Source organism: Falco rusticolus, chromosome 4, assembly GCF_015220075.1.
Source record: "Falco rusticolus isolate bFalRus1 chromosome 4, bFalRus1.pri, whole genome shotgun sequence".
Classification (NCBI taxonomy): domain Eukaryota; kingdom Metazoa; phylum Chordata; class Aves; order Falconiformes; family Falconidae; genus Falco; species Falco rusticolus.
The window spans coordinates 56,179,130-56,197,082 of record NC_051190.1 but is presented as its reverse complement, the minus strand read 5'-3'; the positions used below and the strand labels follow the sequence as shown (position 1 = coordinate 56,197,082).

At 47.1% G+C, this 17,953-nt stretch overlaps 1 protein-coding gene and 1 long non-coding RNA gene across 2 annotated transcripts; one reads left to right on the top strand and one right to left on the bottom strand.

The window, feature by feature from the left end:
* The first annotated feature begins 538 nt into the window (after positions 1–538).
* On the top strand, positions 539–12,213 carry XIRP1 (xin actin binding repeat containing 1). The gene is made up of 3 exons (XM_037386979.1): positions 539–694; positions 2,021–2,074; positions 3,731–12,213. The coding sequence occupies exon 3, from the start codon at positions 3,731–3,733 to the stop codon at positions 11,423–11,425; it is 7,695 nt and encodes a 2,564-aa protein (XP_037242876.1). The 5' UTR covers positions 539–694; positions 2,021–2,074; the 3' UTR covers positions 11,426–12,213.
* On the bottom strand, positions 1,869–16,177 carry LOC119147694. Its single transcript, XR_005104122.1, has 3 exons — positions 14,683–16,177; positions 11,330–11,431; positions 1,869–2,662 (listed from the first exon to the last, which is right to left on the bottom strand). It is a non-coding gene; the product is annotated as an uncharacterized LOC119147694 (long non-coding RNA).
* Positions 16,178–17,953: the final 1,776 nt, after the last annotated feature.

Sequence of the window (17,953 nt, the reverse complement as noted above, 5' to 3'; positions counted from 1 at the left end):
GCTACATCCCTGGGCAGGTCTTGTAGCCTCTTCACCTCTGTTTCCTGAAACAGATTCCCAGGAGAGAGGTAAGTAAATGCATTTATGTGCTGATAAGAGAGCAGTGCGGGCTGCAGAGAAAAAAAAAAAAAAAAGGAGGAATTGGTTCAAGTTGAACATGCATAGCGTCCTTCACATCCTGTGACTGACTCACATTTGGTGATGGCCTTGCGCAGGGATGCAGGAATGGGCGCAGGCTCTGTGCCCCATCAGCAGAATGATGGCATCAGGTCACTGCCTGATGTGTCACTCTTATCCAGGCTTAACGTCCATTTCAGTCTTGAAAGAGGTGGAAATGTCCATCTTTTCTCCCTGAACCAAAAGGGCACAGTGTTAAATTTTGGGGGTCCAGGGCAGTGGCAGCCATGGGGATCAGTGTGCAGGTGGCGGAGGCGGCTGGCAGAGCCCTCGGTAAGCGATGTTCACGCTCCAGGCTGGCTGTGCCCTCGCATGTCTGGCACGTAGCTCACTGCACACATCTGTCCCTGTTTCAGATGAGAGGACACGGTCATTTTTAGACATATCGGACAACACCAGCCACATACTTCACCAAGGACGAGGGAGGTCTGCTGCACCCTCCGTGAAGGAGCTGTCGGCTCTCTATCTCTCCCAGACAGCTGCTGCTGCTGCTCACGCCAGCAGCCCCGCACAGCCGGTAAGCACTGCGCACCCCGTCCTCCCCCTCACAAATCACCAGCGGCATCCCAACAATGTCCCGGCCCAGCAAGTGGTTGAGAGGGTGAGAGAAAACACGGCTGGGTTCGTAAATCTGGAGAAACACAGCGTTTGGTTTTCCAAAACTGACCAGCTTTCTTTTGTCATTGGCAAGTATTGTATAAATGTTATCAGGGGTGCTGATAGGTATTATGATGTATAAGCTGTGTATACATACGCACCCATATATATACACGCTACATTCACACATACACACACGACAAACACACGCACATCTACATCCACTAGCCAATAGAGTTTATTCATACATAAGATTTCTACTTTATTTGCACACATATATTTGCACACTCATATCCATGGAGGAAATATTCAGCGCACAGCACCACAAACATCTCCATGCAGTACCCATTCCCACACACGTATGTATGTCCATAGGTGTCACACTCAGGCATAACTTTACAGTGCAGCCTCCCTGTGTTCCTCTGCTTATGGCCCTTGGTTTGGGATCAAGGGATCTGATCTCCCACTCCAGGCTGATCACGGGGTCATAGGATAATTCGGGTTATAATGATTATGAGGCACTGAGCTTTGTTTTTCCCATTTTCCCAGCTTCACTGGTGATCCAGGAGTACCATGGGATGTCATTTCACATCTGGACATTTCATGCCCCCTCCCACTCTCAACCTTTTGCAGGGTCCCTGTCCAGAGGATGCAGCCTCCTGGGTGTGCATCAGAGCTCTGTACTGGAGGAGTCCAGGCTAAAGCAGTCAGAGTTGAAACTAAATGAGTGGAGACTGTCACTGGAAAATTACAATTGGAGAGAAGCCCAATTAAAAAAAAAAAAAAAGTAATTTCAAAACAATGAATTACAGAGTCTTTAATGCAATTACAAATGTAGAACAGTTTTCTTTTTAAAATATTGAAGTATAAACAAAAATCAGGCATAATAGGCAAAAACATAGGCAAATCTCAAAATCTCACTTTGGAGAAATCAATGCTTGTTCTGTTCCGTTCCCCACCCCGCTCGCCCCCCCAGCCCTAAACAAAAGTGTCTGGCATTTTGTTTGTTGACTGATACTTTTGGAAACAAAGTTTCCTGACCTGGAATAAGATTGTTTTTCCCAGCTGTACAGAGCTGCGGATGAACCAAAAAAAAAAAAAAAAAAAAAAGAAAAATCTCACCTGTAATGGTTTTCAGGCCTCTGTGGCTGATTCATATATATATATATATATATACACACATACACACAAAGATAACATGTCTTTCTATACAGTTTGATGTCAGTTTTCCTTGTGTCTTTTGCAGAGTACTGTGAAGGACAACTCCATTCACTTTCCCAACCGACAGAAAAAAAGCAAGGTAGGAAACGTTAAAGATAAGCACTGTTATCTAACCAAATATTTGTGGACTGTAGTGGAGTGTGATTTAAATACCCACAGAAGGCAGCGAGCAGTGCTTTCAGACTGAATATAGCTATCAGCTGCTCGGTTGCCCTTCCCCACGTTCAGAAGTTCTTCACAGATCCCCAAAAAAACACCCCTTATTTTAAAAAGTGCATTCGAAGTATGTTGGCTCATGCCAAAGATTTGCATTTTACACTTGCTGCAAAATATGCTGATTTTGGTATTCTGGGGTGGGTTGTTTGTTGTGGTTTTTTTTTACTAATGCTCAGTACTTATTTTTAGCTGGAACAATCTGCGTGTAACAGAGTGAAATAACACCGCGCACCATTGCTTTGAGCAACAACTAATAATATTCCCAGCATAACTCTACAGACGTAACTCCACAGGCATGCCAAGGGTCAGCAGATCTGTTTACCGAAAGGAAAGCCACCAGGATTACAGCCTCTCATAGATAACGGTTACAGGTCTCAGCTACTTTCCCTTTGGATAAATGCCAGGCTGGTGCAGGTTGCAGGTATTCAGTTCGGTGACCAGGCTTCCCAAGCTAAGGAGAAAAAAGGGCATAAAGCGAGGCTCAAAGGTAGGGGAAACAACCACAGCCCACCCCATCCCACCTGCACCCTCTGGTTTTTTTGGTACCAACACTGCTGTGAATTGGAGCAGAGCTCAGGCTGACTCAGTCTAACCAGGTCTAACTTTTGCTGGCCCCCCAGCTATGCGTGTCACCCCAACCTCTGGTTCCCCAGCTGTGCTTTTTCCTCCTAACAGAGCACTGAATTTGGCCTGCTAATTCCAGCAGTTTGTAAACCTTAGTTAGCCTCAGGTCTGCACAAGTCTGCAAGTCCAAAGAGCTTTATTTAAGTCTCTGATTGTATCACTGTGCACCTGTTCTTATGCAAATGATGGTGTAGGGTACACTTGAGAGTCCAACAGAAGGCATCATTAATCCTTCAAACATCCAACAAATCCAAACATCCTTCCCCATGCCCTCACTTCTGCATTGTGGGCAGCCCTTGATGCTACCCAAAGCCCATCGTGCTAGCTCACTACCCAAAAATAGGCTGTCCTCATCAGCTCACTTTGACACTTTGGTTCCCTCTCTCTGTTTTCTTCTTAAGACCTCTTCACAAATAGCTCCCTGGCTTTCTCCTACACCCATCTCCTATGTTCCCAGACTCTCTGCAGGTCCTCACACTGCCCTGGACACTTGGGAGCAGGAGGGAGAAATTAACCTTTAGCGTGCTACCCTAAACCAGCCGCCTTCACGTTATTCTTGCGGTCACTCTCGCTGACACAGTCCACACTGGGCATCTCTGTCACACCGTAGCTGGCCTGAGTCCTGGGGACTGTAGACTAACCACCGTACGTGCCTGGATTAGGGACCTTGCTTTAGAGTGCATTGCTGTGGAACCAGAGCTAACACCAAGCCTGGAGCGTGTGCCGTGGTGTGATGCTTTGGAGTGCTGTGTGCTACTGAACCAGAGGTACAGAGCTTAGTAAGTGCATGGATTTCCCTTGTTGGCTGGCTTTTTCCTTTGCCGTTTTCACAATTAACGGCCGTGGGGTTGGGGAGTAAGAGATGATGCTGACATTTAAAACTGTTTCCCTAAAGATGTCAGAAGCACAGAAATCATCCAAAGTTGCCATCAAGACAATGGAAGATGACTTACCTCCCCCTCCTGCCCTTGGCTCAGTCCAGGTAACCCCTCAAGGGAGCCAGGATCTCAATGCACTCCCTGTGCCTCCTCCAAAGCAAGCCTTCTCCAAGTTCTACCAGCAGCGTCAAGTGAATGAGCTAAAGAGGCTCTACAGACACATGCATCCTGAGCTCAGGAAGAATTTGGAAGAAGCTGTGACTGAGGACCTGGCAGAAATGCTTAATACTGAAGATCCCAGTGCACAGGCATCTGTGAACCTGGACAAAGTTCTTCCAGGAGAGGTTCAGTCCATGCGCTGGATTTTTGAGAACTGGGCACTTGACACCATTGGGGACCATCAAGCCACAAAGAAGCTGACAGAAGAAGAGATCATTCCCGGTGGGGACGTGAAAAGTACTTCCTTGAGGTTTGAAAACCAGTCAATCAATGGGGACAGCCTGTCAACATCAACCAAGGTACCAGATACAGACCTTGCCAGAGGAGACGTGCATACTGCCCGGTGGCTGTTTGAAACCCAACCACTAGACTCATTAAACAAACTGTATTTGGATGAAACCGAAGTGCAGGAGGCGGTTCTCAGGGAGCCTGTCCAGGGAGGTGATGTGAAAGGGGCCAGACAGCTCTTTGAAGCACAGTCCTTGGATGCTATAGGACGCTGCTGCTCAGTGGAGGAGAAGAGCATCCTACAACTCAAGTCAGAAATCCAGGAGTTAAAAGGCGATGTTAAGAAGACTGTCAGGCTCTTCCAAACAGAGCCCCTCTGTGCTATCAGAGACAAAACTGGGAACATCCATGAAATCAAGTCTGTCTGCCGAGAAGAAATTCAAAGCAATGCAGTCAGAACGGCTCGCTGGCTGTTTGAGACTCAGCCCCTGGATACCATCAACAAGGACACTTCCAAAGTGCAAATAATCCGTGGGATCTCATTGGAAGAGATTGGAAGGCCAGATGTCAGTGGAGCAAGGTGGATATTTGAAACTCAGCCCCTAGATGCCATCAGAGAAATCACCGTGGAAGAACAGGATTTCAAGGCTTCAACGGATTTTGTCACAGGGGCAGATGTCAGTAAGCAGCGAATGCTCTTTGAGACCCAGACTCTTGATTCTCTGAAAGGAGAAGCTTCAGAAAGCGTTGTAGCCAAAGAACAAGTCATTGGCGGTGATGTGAAATCTACACTCTGGCTATTCGAAACCCAGCCCATGGAGACCCTGAAAGACAATTTTGAGGTGGGACGTTTAAAGAAAGTAGAGCTTTCAGCAGAGGAAAAAGGAGATGTGAAGCAAAGAAAACATGTCTTTGAGACCTGTCCCCTTGGCAGCATCTCCAAGGCATTTGAGGAAGAAATGCCAGCCACCAGCATGGAAGAGGTAGTGAAAGGGGATGTGAAGTCTTTCAAGACCCTGTTTGAGACTCTCCCCTTAGACAGCATTAAACAGGCTGACACTGAGCCCGTCACCAAAGAAGAGGAAAGGATTCCAGCTGGCAACGTCAAAGCCAACCAAATCCTGTTTGAGACAACACCTCTGTATGCCATCAAGGATAGCTTTGGCAACTTCCACGAAGTCACCTCTGTGAGCAGAGAGCAAATCATGAGTGGTGATGTCAAGAACTACAAATGGATGTTTGAAACAAGGCCCCTGGACCAGTTTGATGAAAGCACCAAGAAAGTGGATATAATACGGGGGATCACAAAACAAGAGGTGGTGGCTGGTGACGTCAGAACAGCCAAGTGGCTCTTTGAAACTCAGCCCATGGACGTCATTCATCACCAAGCCATGCAAGGTGAGGAGCATCCCTCGGTGAAGCGGGAGATCTCCCAGCGGGGGGATGTGAAGACCTGCAGGTGGCTTTTTGAGACCCAGCCCATGCACACCCTGTATGAGAAGGCTGAAAAGAAGCAGGAGGAGGATGGCAGTGTGCCCCAAGCTGATGTGAAGTCATACACATGGATGTTTGAGACTCAGCCTCTGGACTCCCTGAAAGGCCAGGAGGAGCAGTATTTACAAGTCAGTAAGGCATACAGTCAGGAGGAATTACAGGGAGTTGATGTCAAAACTGTCCGGCACCTCTTTGAGACTGAACCCCTGGGCAGTGGTGTTGTCGGTGAAGCCGACCGAAAAAAAACCATACGGTACTCCAGTCGTGTGGAGATACAGTCTGGGGAAGTGTCCAGAGTGAAGGAGTTCTTTGAAGCGAAGCCCTTGGATACAGCCACCAAACCAACATCCCAGAAGGATGATGGGACAATTGAAGCTGGATCCGTGCACAAGTTCACTTGGCTCTTTGAGAATTACCCTATGGACTCCTTGAAGGACAACTCTGAGGGCATCCAGGAAATCCCTCCAGAGAAGGATGTCAAGAGGGGAGATGTTGGAGGCAAAAGGTTTGTATTTGAGACCTATTCCCTTGACCAAATCCATGACAAAGTGGATGAGACAGAGCTCCAGAAGATCCAGAAAGACACCATGAGCAAAGCCAATGTCAAGTCCTGCACAATGCTCTTTGAAAGCCAACCCTTATATGCTATCCAGGACAAAGAGGGGGGATACCATGAGGTCACCTCAGTGCAGAAAGAAGAAATCATGAAAGGTGATGTGAAAGGCGCCCGGTGGTTGTTTGAAACCAAGCCCCTGGATCAGATCAAAAAGGAAGAAGAGGTGTTTGTGATTAGGGCTGTCACCCAAGAGGACATCAAGGAAGGAGATGTCCAGGCTGCCAGGTGGAGGTTTGAGACAGAGCCTCTTGACTCCTTCTCAGGGGGAAAGATGTCTGTACCCAGAACAGTAGATGATGTGCAGAAGGGAGATGTTCAGTCCAACAAGCAGCTCTTTGAGTCCCAGCAAGTGGGCCAGAAGAAGTACGTGAGGATGGTCAGTGTCAGTGATGTTCAGCGGGGTGATGTGAGGACATCCACTTGGCTTTTTGAAAACCAGCCTGTGGACTCCCTCTACGGGGATGCGGAGAGAGGCCCACCTATCAGTACAGTGCAGAGAGAGGACAGCCAGAAAGGGGACGTAAAACGCTGCACCTGGTTGTTTGAAACCCAGCCAATGGACACCCTTAAGGACCGAGAAGTGATGGCCAGTACTGGGGCCCAAGAAGCCATCCCTCGTGCAGATGTGAAAAGTACAACATGGCTCTTTGAGAGCACACCCTTGGATAAATTTAGTGCTTCTGAAGGTGGTATAGAAACAGAACTGAAAGAAAGGACCATGAAGGAGACTTTAGAGACACTCTGTGCTTGCCAGGCTATTCAGCATGATGGAATCCTCATCGAAACCAATGATATGGAGAGTGTGAAGATGGTGAAGTACCAGCTCAGCAGCCCAGGGGCTCCAGAGGTCCTGAAAGAGGAGATTGTGGGAGGCCATCTGCAAAGGATCATGCTGCAGCTCCTGCACAGAACCAATGTGGAAGCACAGAGTGTGCTGGTGGAGGAGGACAGAGAGGGCAAGATCAAAGTAAGCCCATTGCAGCTACTGGACCAGAGCGAAGCTGTTAAAGGCAAAGAGGACTTAAGCGGTGATGTAACTAAGGCTTTACAAAGTCTCCTCAGTCAAGACGCTTCCATCAAAAAGGGGATGGTCTTACAAGAGACAAAGTCGGGATCAGTGAAGATGACTCTCTACTCCCTCCTGTTCCATTCTGTCCAGCAGAAAGTAGTCAAGGGGGATGTGAAGTCAACGATAGGGAACCTGTTGGCTTCTTCTCAGGAGCAGAAAGCAGCAGCGACCGTTAAGCGTGAGGACAATGAGAAGGGGAATGTCCAGCTTTTTGCGAGCTGCATTGAGAAGGGAGATCTAGACTATCTGAAGAATCTCCAGCAGGAATCGGAGATACAATCCCTCATCTCTTCCCAAGCAGAGCAGGGGGCAGATGAGAGTGCCCCACGGGTTGTGCAGGGGGCTAAGATACATATCTTACCAAACAAAGAACAAATAGAGAAAGCAGTTGCAGAGGGTGAGCCGGGGGCTGTGGAGGGAGCAGAAAAGGTGTTCACATATGAAAGCATGGGCAAAGAGGGTGTGTTAGAGAGAGAGGCTGTGCCTGCAGCGGGTGTGACAGGAACCACTGTGCAGTGTCTTGGGAAGCCCCTGCCCACAGTGAAGGGAAAGGAAGAAATTCTGTCGGGGGGGCTTAAAGTGACTACCAAGTCAATCCAGAGGGTTGCAGATGTCAGCAAGAAGGCAGAGAAAGAAGCAGCTACCACTGACGGTTTGAAGGAACCCAAAGCTACGATGCAAGGCAAATTTCCAACCCAAGTGACAGCTCAGAGGGGAGAAGTGTCTGGGAAACAGCAGAACATGATGACTGGGGAAGCCAGCCAGATGCAGCCAGAAGAAAAGGCCCTCGGGAGTGATCTTCAGGCTGCAATGCAAAGCCTCAGGCTAGCAACAGCAGAAGCAAAAAACATTCAACACCATGTCCAGAGCAAGCTACAGAAGAACAGAGAGGAGGTCTACACGGCCTATAGGCAGCAGGCAGCCAGCACGCAGGGGACAGTGACCCTTCAGTCAACTGTACGGCAGCAAGACTCAGCATCCACCACGCAGGAGAGCAGCAGCACTGCCGTCAGGACCACCACCACTAGAGTCCAGGAGGCATCCAAGACCCACACGAGCGTGTCTCAGAAGAGCATAGCATCACACAAAAAGGTCAGTGCTTCAGAGGAAGTACAGGGAGGACAACTATTGAGCCAGGAAAGCCAAGTTGTGCCTAGTAGAGATGTTAGCATTAAGGATGGCCTTTATACTGCCACACCTGTGAAAACCTATATAAACCCTTTTGTTGAGTCTGATTACAAAGAGCAATCAGTGCAAGAAGAAAGAGATGTTATTATCAGAGGGGATGTACAGACAGCTATCAGAGCACTGCAAAGTGCCGCCACAGAACAGCGCCTGGTAGAAAAGGAGGATGTTGTCCGAGGTAATTTAAAAGCCACACTTCAGTCACTGGAAAAGTCTAACGTTAATGTCTCCAGAGGGGATTTTAAAGCCGCTATGATATACAGAAATGCAGGGCAGTCCTATTCTGTGTGTAAAAAGAAAAATGAGACTCAAGTCGTTAGTAACCAGACTGCTGTAGTGGCTTCAGGGTCGCAGGCTGATAATGACTTTCCTCCTCCTCCCTCAGTTGCTGTGATGAAAGCAGAGCATTGCCCGCCCTCAACCAAAGCAACCAATGAAGGTGCCCTTCCACTACCAACCAGCAAAGATGAAGCCCCAGGATGTTCTGCACCATTCCAGACCCCTCTTCTTTCCCCTCCTTCTTTGTCCTGCAAACCCAGTGATCAGAGTCCTGCAGAGAAGCCCAGGACTCCTCCAAAACCAGAAATTACTGCCCCACCCAGGAAAAAACCTATTCCCCCTCCCAAACCTGAGCACCTCTTACATGAGGCACATTCTGCCTCTGCAAATAACAGCACAACCAGACCAGCCAAACCCATCCCTCCACCCCTGCCTCCAAAACCTGCAGGCCTGAGGGATATCAGCAAGCCAAAGCCTCCTCCCACAGAGCTGGAATTAAGCTGTATGGAAGTTCATGAACAATCAGGCCTTGGGGAGGTTCAGGCAAAATGCTGCACTTTGGAGACACCTGTGAACACGCCTGTCACCGCCCAGGGTGTGAGCCCTGAGACCAAGATGCCAAAAAACATTGCCAAAACCCCTCTTCAAATTGCAGAGGAAAGGTACAAGGCCAGCAAAGGAGGACAAGGAAAAGTGGAATCAGACAGTGCTAAGACTTCAAAACCAATGACAAACGGAGTGGTTAGTTTCGAAGTCAAGCAGGGAATGATGAGTGGGAAAGCAGCAGCTCCAAGGAGATGCCCAGGTGAAGTAGTTCAGAGGCATACAGATCTGTGCCAAGACAAGAATGGGTGCTCTTCAGTATCACATCCAACCTGTCCTGGTAGAGCACAGACACTCAATGTGCCAGGACAGACTCAGCCAAGCACCTCCCTTGTGGGTCACACCACTCATCCAAAGAGAGAAGGTGACATTGCACAGCATGCCCCATCCAAGGTGGAAAGGGAAAGTGTGTCTAATTCTTATGAATCATGGGATAGTCAAAGAGTCCTGCAGCAGGTAAATGAAAGGAGGCAAATGTGTCAATCAATGTCTTGCCATCAGCAGTCGATGAACTCCTTTGAGCAGCAACAGCAGGAGAATAGTGGGCAACTGAAATGTCCTGATGGGGAGGCAGAGACACCTGCCCAGGAGAAGCCAGGTGTTGTTATGAGGGAAAAAACCAAGAGAGAAACAGAAGATGAGCGTCGGAAGAGGCTGTCAGTACACAAAGAGGAGATCATGAAAGGCAATGTCAAGGAGGCTATGGAGATCTTTGAGAACATCAGGAGACAGAAGGAGCTGCAAGAGATCCTGACTCGGGTGAGGGAGTTTGAGGAGGAGACAAGCAAAGTGGACGTAAAAGCTCTGAAGAGCTTCTTTGAGAAAGTCCCTGACTGGGTCGTTCATCAGAAGGCCCACCAGGCCAAGCAACAGAACAGGGCTGAGACACTGGCAAAGGAAGATGCTGACAGTGTCCCCTCGGTGGAGCTGGTGTTCGGGGACCTGGAACGGGCCAGTGCTGAGATTATCCACCTGAAGGAGCAGACACTTGCCCGGCTCCTGGACATCGAGGAGGCCATCAAGAAAGCTCTTTATTCTGTCTCTAGTCTCAAGTCCGAGTCGGACATCGCTGGGCTCTCAGGGTTGTTCAAGGAGTCTCTGGGGAGTACCCAAAGCTCTGTGAGCAGCAGCAATATCCGTAAAATCAGCATTGTCTCAAGCAAAGCCAAGCAGGAGGGAATGACATTGGAAACAGGGGAAGCAGCATCTGTGGAAGGTGCAAAGGTGGCAGAAAAGACTGAGGTAACCAAGGCAGAGCTAGAGGTCCCCCACCTCGTTCAGTCTCGCGTCAGCTCTCCCTCCTCACCTTCCTACATCTCCATCGAGTCTGCTGCCAGGAAACCAACAGAATCACCCAGGACAGCACATTCCCCCTGGGACATCCCTTCACCAGACTGTCTTGACACTCCAGGAAAGAGAGATGCTTTTGCTCAGGGCAGCTTTAGCTCCTTCAACCATCCATCAGCAGGGTCTACTGGGCATGACATGACCCCCTTTGAGAAGTCACCAGAGCCTGTCCAAACAAAAGCTGGGCTGAGCTCAGTGAAACAGCACACCCTTGGCAACACCAACCATTCCATCAGTGAGAAAGAGAGGTGCCCTCCAGACACCTCCAAAGGCAGCTGCCACTGTGGGATGAAAGGAGGATTTTCAGATTACTGCTCCCTGAACGTCCCCAGCCCGCAAAATCCGCGGAGGCAGAAAAGCATCTTGGAGCTTCAGACAGGGCCCGATGGCTCCAAGCTCTATGGAGCCACTCGGACTGTTATGGAGCAGTATGAGGAAATGGACCAGTTTGGAAACAAAATCATCACTTCATCCACCACAGTCACCAAGCAGTCTGAGACACAAACATCTTCCACGTGCGATGTGGTCTCTCATCCCCAATATGAGGTATCAGCCTCACCCGTGTTTCGGAGGTACCTGAAGAGCCCAAGTGAAGACTTCCACACCAACGGCAGTTTTCAGGAGCCAGGAGTTGTCTTTGTCACCTTTGGCAACTCCAAGCCAAAGAAATAGGAGATTCTGGAAAGCAAGAGAGAAGTGTCTAAGACAAAAAAGAAAGTCCACAATTAAAAAAAAAAAAAAAATCTCCTGGTTTATCCACATTACACACAGGGATTCATCTGCACCCTAAGGACTTCTCAGGGTCGTCATCTTGGAGTTTGCATACAGACAGGACAAACGCAGTCTGCCTTGACACTGGAGGAGAACAACCCTCACCTGGCCAACCCAACAGACTTGGTGCTACACCACAACCCAGAGCCCTGACACTGTTAGAAGCACAAGGGAAAAAATCCATCCATGGGCACCTTAGGGTAGTTTCTTCCCCCTGGAGTGTTGGGGTGGGAGGGGGGATGGGTGGTGTTTTATTGGGCTTCTCTGAAATAATGCAGAAGAAAGGATGAGTAGGATCAATAAGAACCAAACGACCTGGGCATCGGCAAACACACACCTTTATGCCATCTTCTTTTTCTAAGAAGGGCATCCTAAACACACATATATACTTACGTTCATATTGATGGGTGGGTTGGGTAGGTTTTCTCTTAGCCATTAAGAAAAGAATAGGAGAAAAGAAAATCAAATTGTTGTCACTATTGGGGTTGGGGGAGGTATTTATCAGTTTGTTTTTCAGTTCCTGGGATGTACTCAATGCTACTGGAAACTGTCAAGCCAAGACCTACAGCTATCATCAGTGCTGTTCCCCCAAAGAAAGTTGTTATGAAAGATTCTCTACTTGAGTCAGAATAGTTACTGCTTTCCTTCCTTTATTTTTAGAATTGTAATTTATTATTCAATATATACAAAACCCTTATTTTAGATTTTCCATGCTTTCATACATGTTTACTGTTAAAATTCATTTTGAGACTTTGTAAAGCAATTTTCTTTTTATTATGACTTTGTTTTGTACATTCTCAACTCAAGATTTTAGATATTTTGTGGGGTTTTCTTTTTTTTTTTTAACTTCTATTGCTGCATTCTGAAGGTAAATATTACCTCTAAAAATACTTTGGTCTGGTTGAGTTTCTTTTGTTGAGCGCTTGTTTCCTTTCAAAGTAGCTAGAAATGATCTCTCAGTAACGAGTTGAATCACATATTGAGAGCACTCTAAATCACTGCAGGGATTTAGTCTACATCTTCTTTACAATGTGGGTGGGTTTTCAGCCCTGAATCAAGCAGCATCCATACTCTTGCCTGAAAACTGAGTTAAGTCCAAGGTGATATACACCACTCAATCCAGGACCCTGTGTAGGTGTGCAGAGACTGGGTGGGATGTACACACCAAGAAAGGTCTGAACACACCTGTACCCATTTCCTCCAGGTGAGGAGGCAGCTGTGGTGGTGTGCCTCCATAAGCCTCAACTCACATCACAGGCTGGCCCAGCTTGGGAGTGAGGCAAGCAAGCAAGGAGCTTACTCCAGGTGTGGGAGAACGCCAGGAGCCTACAGAGTGACTGGATGGTTTCTCAGGGAGCTGTTTCCTACAGCCTGGCTCGGGCTTAGACTCAGACTTAGACTACCAGCCCCTGCGATAGACCTTCTAGCTAATCTACAGCAAGTCGCCTCATCTCTCAGTGCATCTGTTTACCTTTCTGCAGAATGGGACAGTAACCTTATTTTAAAAACCATCAGTAATATGTTATGGTCAATATTTGCTTTTTTCCCCCCGAGGTAAAATTGCCCACGCTGATGAATGAAGAGTGGGACACTGGAGAGGAAGGGACTGTTTCAGAGCCGACCACTCCACATCCCTAGCTCATAGCCAGGTTTTTATATATCAGGTATCATCTCACATCATGCAACACCTTATTCAAGGTGCTGTAGACCAAGTAGTAGTTCTGCTTCCTCCACAAAAAGCAGATACATACTCAGATCTCATTGGTTTACCTCTAGGACCCCATGAACTTGAAAGTTAGATACACAGAAAGAGTAAGAACATCTGTTGCAATTTAATTTACAGCAGTCAGGAAATAACACAACACAAACAAACTAGCAAGCAGCAAAAAGCTGCACTATTGGTCAGACTCTACCCTCCATGCTGTTTCTCCATCCTCCAGAGGCCAGACCACACTGCTCCTTGTCTGTTTCATCCAGGTTCTTTCTTTCCCCCACTCCTCAGCGCTATTTAACCACTTTGCTGTAGGAGCTCAGCTGCACATCGTCAAAGCAAGGCCACAGCTGCATATTATCAATGTCAGTCAACCCACTCTTTTCATTCCCCTACAAACATCATTTTCAGTTCCACCAAAGAATACACCAAAGGTCAAAGTAGAACAGCAGATACACTCAATTTATGACTATCTGCTTTCAGGGAATCAGGAAAAAAAACTGCTTAGACCTTCCCAGTTGTTTTAGAAAGGCCAGTAGCAGAAAGAAGAGACAGTTAGTAATCGGGAGCTCCTCTTCAACATTTTTCCAACACCGTTTTCTTATCCTTGTTTGTTTATCATCTTAGCTTGTTTCAGGATGCCTGTAACACAAGTTTGTTTCATTTCTAAGGACAGCTGCAGAGCAGTTTTAGCAAGCTACAAACAGGTTGTCTGGGCAATGAAAACTATTCCACAGGAACTCAAACCCAAATATCCTGCACTGCCAATGCTTAAAAATACTGATTTTATTGCCTGTGTTTCTGGTTTTACAGAATTTCTAAATGTTTCAATGAGCCATTTATGAGGCTAAGATCATTTAAGATGTGTTTCTTTCATGGTATTTCCATCAGCCAGGAACTGAAATACCATGAGGGGACAGATGCTGCATTATTTCAGCACCATACATGGCACGCTGAAGCACTGAAAGAGCTGGAGAAAAAAAACAAACGCCAAGATTTGAAACTCAAATACAAGCTGAAGGATCAGCTCATATTCTCTGTGCTTCAGACCTTGTAATAATAAACCAGCAGAAGACATACAAACTTTCAAATCCCAAGTGAGTTGTCATAGTTTTTCTGTGATCTTTGGATACAAGACATGACATTGTTCATCTTTGCTCTCGTGGTCACTGCATTCTCACACAGTGCTGGGTAGGTATTTTCAAGATCAAACTGGTTGGGAGAATTACCTGGACCAGTGGACAGAGGACAGATGGCCTTGTCTTAACTGTACCTCCGTGAGTGGCCAAAGGACAAATTCAGCTACAGATCTGGTTCTCTTGCAGCAGTCGGTGTCAAATATGCCACATTTGAAGTGCCTACATCAAGTATCACCCTTCCCAGCTCCATTTCAGCCACCAGTCTCCCTGAGGATACACAGTCTCAGGTCAGAAAGCTTTGTGCTCACCATCTTCTCCATCTGTCAATAACACAGGCGTCTTCAGGCTGACCCCTCCTGCTACGAAGATTTTAATTCACCTAGGGAAAAAAGGCAGTAACTGACAAGCCATAAGCCAGCTGCAACTTTCAGCGGGGCAGTAATCAGCAGCTAATTCCCGACACACTCCGAAGCTGCTTGTCACAGAAGACTTAAGATAATTTCCTTGCCCACAGTGCCATTTGATTGCTGCTAATCACCTCTCTATCTTCCAGACCACTCGGAAGGCTTATTCCTGGGGCTGATAAAAATACCTCTGAAGAGCAAGAGTATTTGCCATGCGTCAGACAGTGAGCACTTTAAATAAATCCCCTAGTGAAAGAGACATACATCCCCTATAAAAGACTATCCCACTTTTAGCTCCATTCACATTAGCACATTCACTCCCAGCTAAGAGCAGAGAGATCTTGCTGGTTTGCCAAACAGTTCTGCTTCATTCCTTGGTCATGATTAAAGGAAAGCATTTTTTTTTCCTTATGCAACAGAAATACATCGACAGTTACTCTCTTCTCTGCCAGGACACACATCTTTGTGCTGTATGAGAGCTTGTCGCTCTCAGAGAACACGCCTGTCAGAGTACTTAGATGTAACTGTGATCTGTACTGCCAGATGCAGCAAAGTTGATCTATTGGCTGAGATTTATTATCGCCAGGACTGGCACTTTGCTCCGTCATCACAGACAATGCTGTGTTTGTGCAGCTGCCCACCACCACTCACTGTTCTTTGCCAAACCGCCCGCTCATTTCCCCTAGTGAAATGGCATCCCCTGCAAAGGTGCACAGCTTCGGTTTCTCTTGGAGACACCTGCTAACATGGCATCACTTTCCATCTGGTTTCTGTTACCATTTTACACCTGAAAGATCTATCTTATTATGGCACAAAAGCGTATTTCTGCTTCACCTTCACCAGCACTGCCCTCCCATTGACAGTTCCATAGTCACATTGGTGAAATCTGTCTTGCCTAACTGATTCTGACCAGCTACATGGGCTTGTTCTAGGCCAGATGCATCACCTTCTAGATTCCCTTAACTGGATCTCCACTGAGTATACTGGGAGTTCAGACACCCTTACATACGTAGACGCTTACAGAACTATGGTCTTCCCTCTGCAGAGGGCTGGAACAGCAGAGGTATGATGAGATCACTGCTGACTGAAAGAAAGACGGGGTTTTTTTGTATACTTCCCTCTAGAGAGAGGGAAGAAAACTGAAGATGTCAAACTCTTCCTCTTTAAAGTGTTGGCATACAAAACCAAAAATGACTGGACCTTAATGGTACGTTTAGCCAAAATGAAGGTAATGAAAGAATACTTGGTCCCCAAGGTTTCTGTTGCAAATAAAAGAGGACTCTTGTTCCCTTGTCAACTCAGCTCTTTAGATACAGAAACACCTTTCCTGTTTCATAGGATCACAGAATGGTTTGGGTTGGAAAGGACCTTAAAGATCACAGAGTTCCACCCCCCTACCACAGGCAGGGACACCTGCCACTAGACCAGGTTGCTCCAAGCCCCATCCAACCTGGCCCTGGACACTTCCATTGAGGGGGATTCCACAGCTTCTCTGAGCAACCTCTGGTTGTTTCCTCTGGTCAAAGCTAAAATCTGGTCATCAGCCTGCTCCACACAAGAGCAGAAAGTAAACTTGGCTCTCCTGTGAGCTAACAACACTGCAAACCAGGGTGAGCACATATTAAACAAAAAGCTGGAGGGATCAGAGAGCATCAGCAAAACTCTATCAAATCAAACTGTGGCAGATTACCCCCAACAAAAAAGGCAAAGATGTCCTTATGTGAGGGAGCACTCAGAGCACTGACCTGGTCAGTCTGAGCCAGCTGTGGTCCTTCCGAGGTTTTGCACAGGCTTGACTTGCAGATGGACTCACCAGGTGAGCTGAGCCCCTGCTTCGCACCACAGTGAGAAAGAGTGCACAGTGATATCCACCTTGCCACCAGCATCCTCTGGATTGCTTGACCATGTAGACAACCTGGAGCTGTTTCTGCAGCTAGGCTGACATCCCAGCTTCTTTATTCCCTTTCTCTGTCTACTAATAAAATAGCTGGTGTTGGCAATGCTTTCCAGAGAGAGCCCCTGTGCTCTTCACATAAAGTGCTGTTTGAGGAAGCAGGTCATGGCACAAAACACAGTCCACAAAGTAAACATTTGGAGTAAACTGCCAGATTTATGGAGCTGTGGAAGCTTTAATGCTGAAATGTGCTGCATTTTGAGGGTTTGGACTATGTGGTCTGTGTGAGCAGCCATATAATATCAGTGATTTCAGGAGTTGCTCAGCCAGAGTTTTTTAGTCAGAGCCTCTGAACAATGTTTCTTACCTCCTTCAAGACTTTGAAATAATTTAACTGAGTGAACGATTTGCTCTTGATCAAATTAATAGTTTCTCTCACTGGGGGCCAAGAGTGTCTTGTCTTTCTGTCCTGACTGAAAGTTAATGCTGACCTATCCAAGATGACAAGTAAATTGAGTCAGGCATGAATCCAAACTCTTACAGCAGACCTGAGAAAGAACATCAACACTAGTCCAACACAAGCAGAAGATTCAGCAAATTAGCTTGCAGATCCATTTCCAAGTGGTCATGAATAGATATTTAACTTCGGTTTCTTCTTCTTCAGACTATGTTGAAAGAAATGTGTGCCTCCTGCCTGCAGCCTGTCTACTCCATGGAGAGTATAGTCGCTGACCAAATCTGTGTGCACCGCTCATGTTTCTGCTGCAAGGTCTGCAGAAGGAAGCTGAGGTGAGTGGTAGGACCCAGTTGCATTTGTTTTTAAAGGATGTCCAAGTAGTTTCTATCACAATAGTCCAAGGGTAATTCCAACAGGGCAGGCTTCAGGAAATCAGGAGGGTACACAGTTTCCCTGGTACATTCTGCCTCTCCATTGCTAGAGTCTGAAGACTGCTCACCTCAAGCTTGTAGATACCTGTAGATCAGGAACCTGCATGGTGATGCAAGGGTGTTACAGCACTCTCAAAACTATCAAGCTGCAACAAGGTCTTTTACAGTCACATACCAAGTTAACTTCAATAAGTAGTTAGCACACCTTGCCCCAGATGGCCACCAATCCCCCACAAAGTCTCAAAGGTCCATATACATTTCATGCCAGTCCCTCTGCTACCTTTTCCTCATCTCTCCTCATCCAGGTCTCTCTTCCTTTGCTATTCTCTATTCCATGGCTATTTAACCACTTAACAGAACCAGCCACAGCTGCACTTTATCTACATCAGCCAA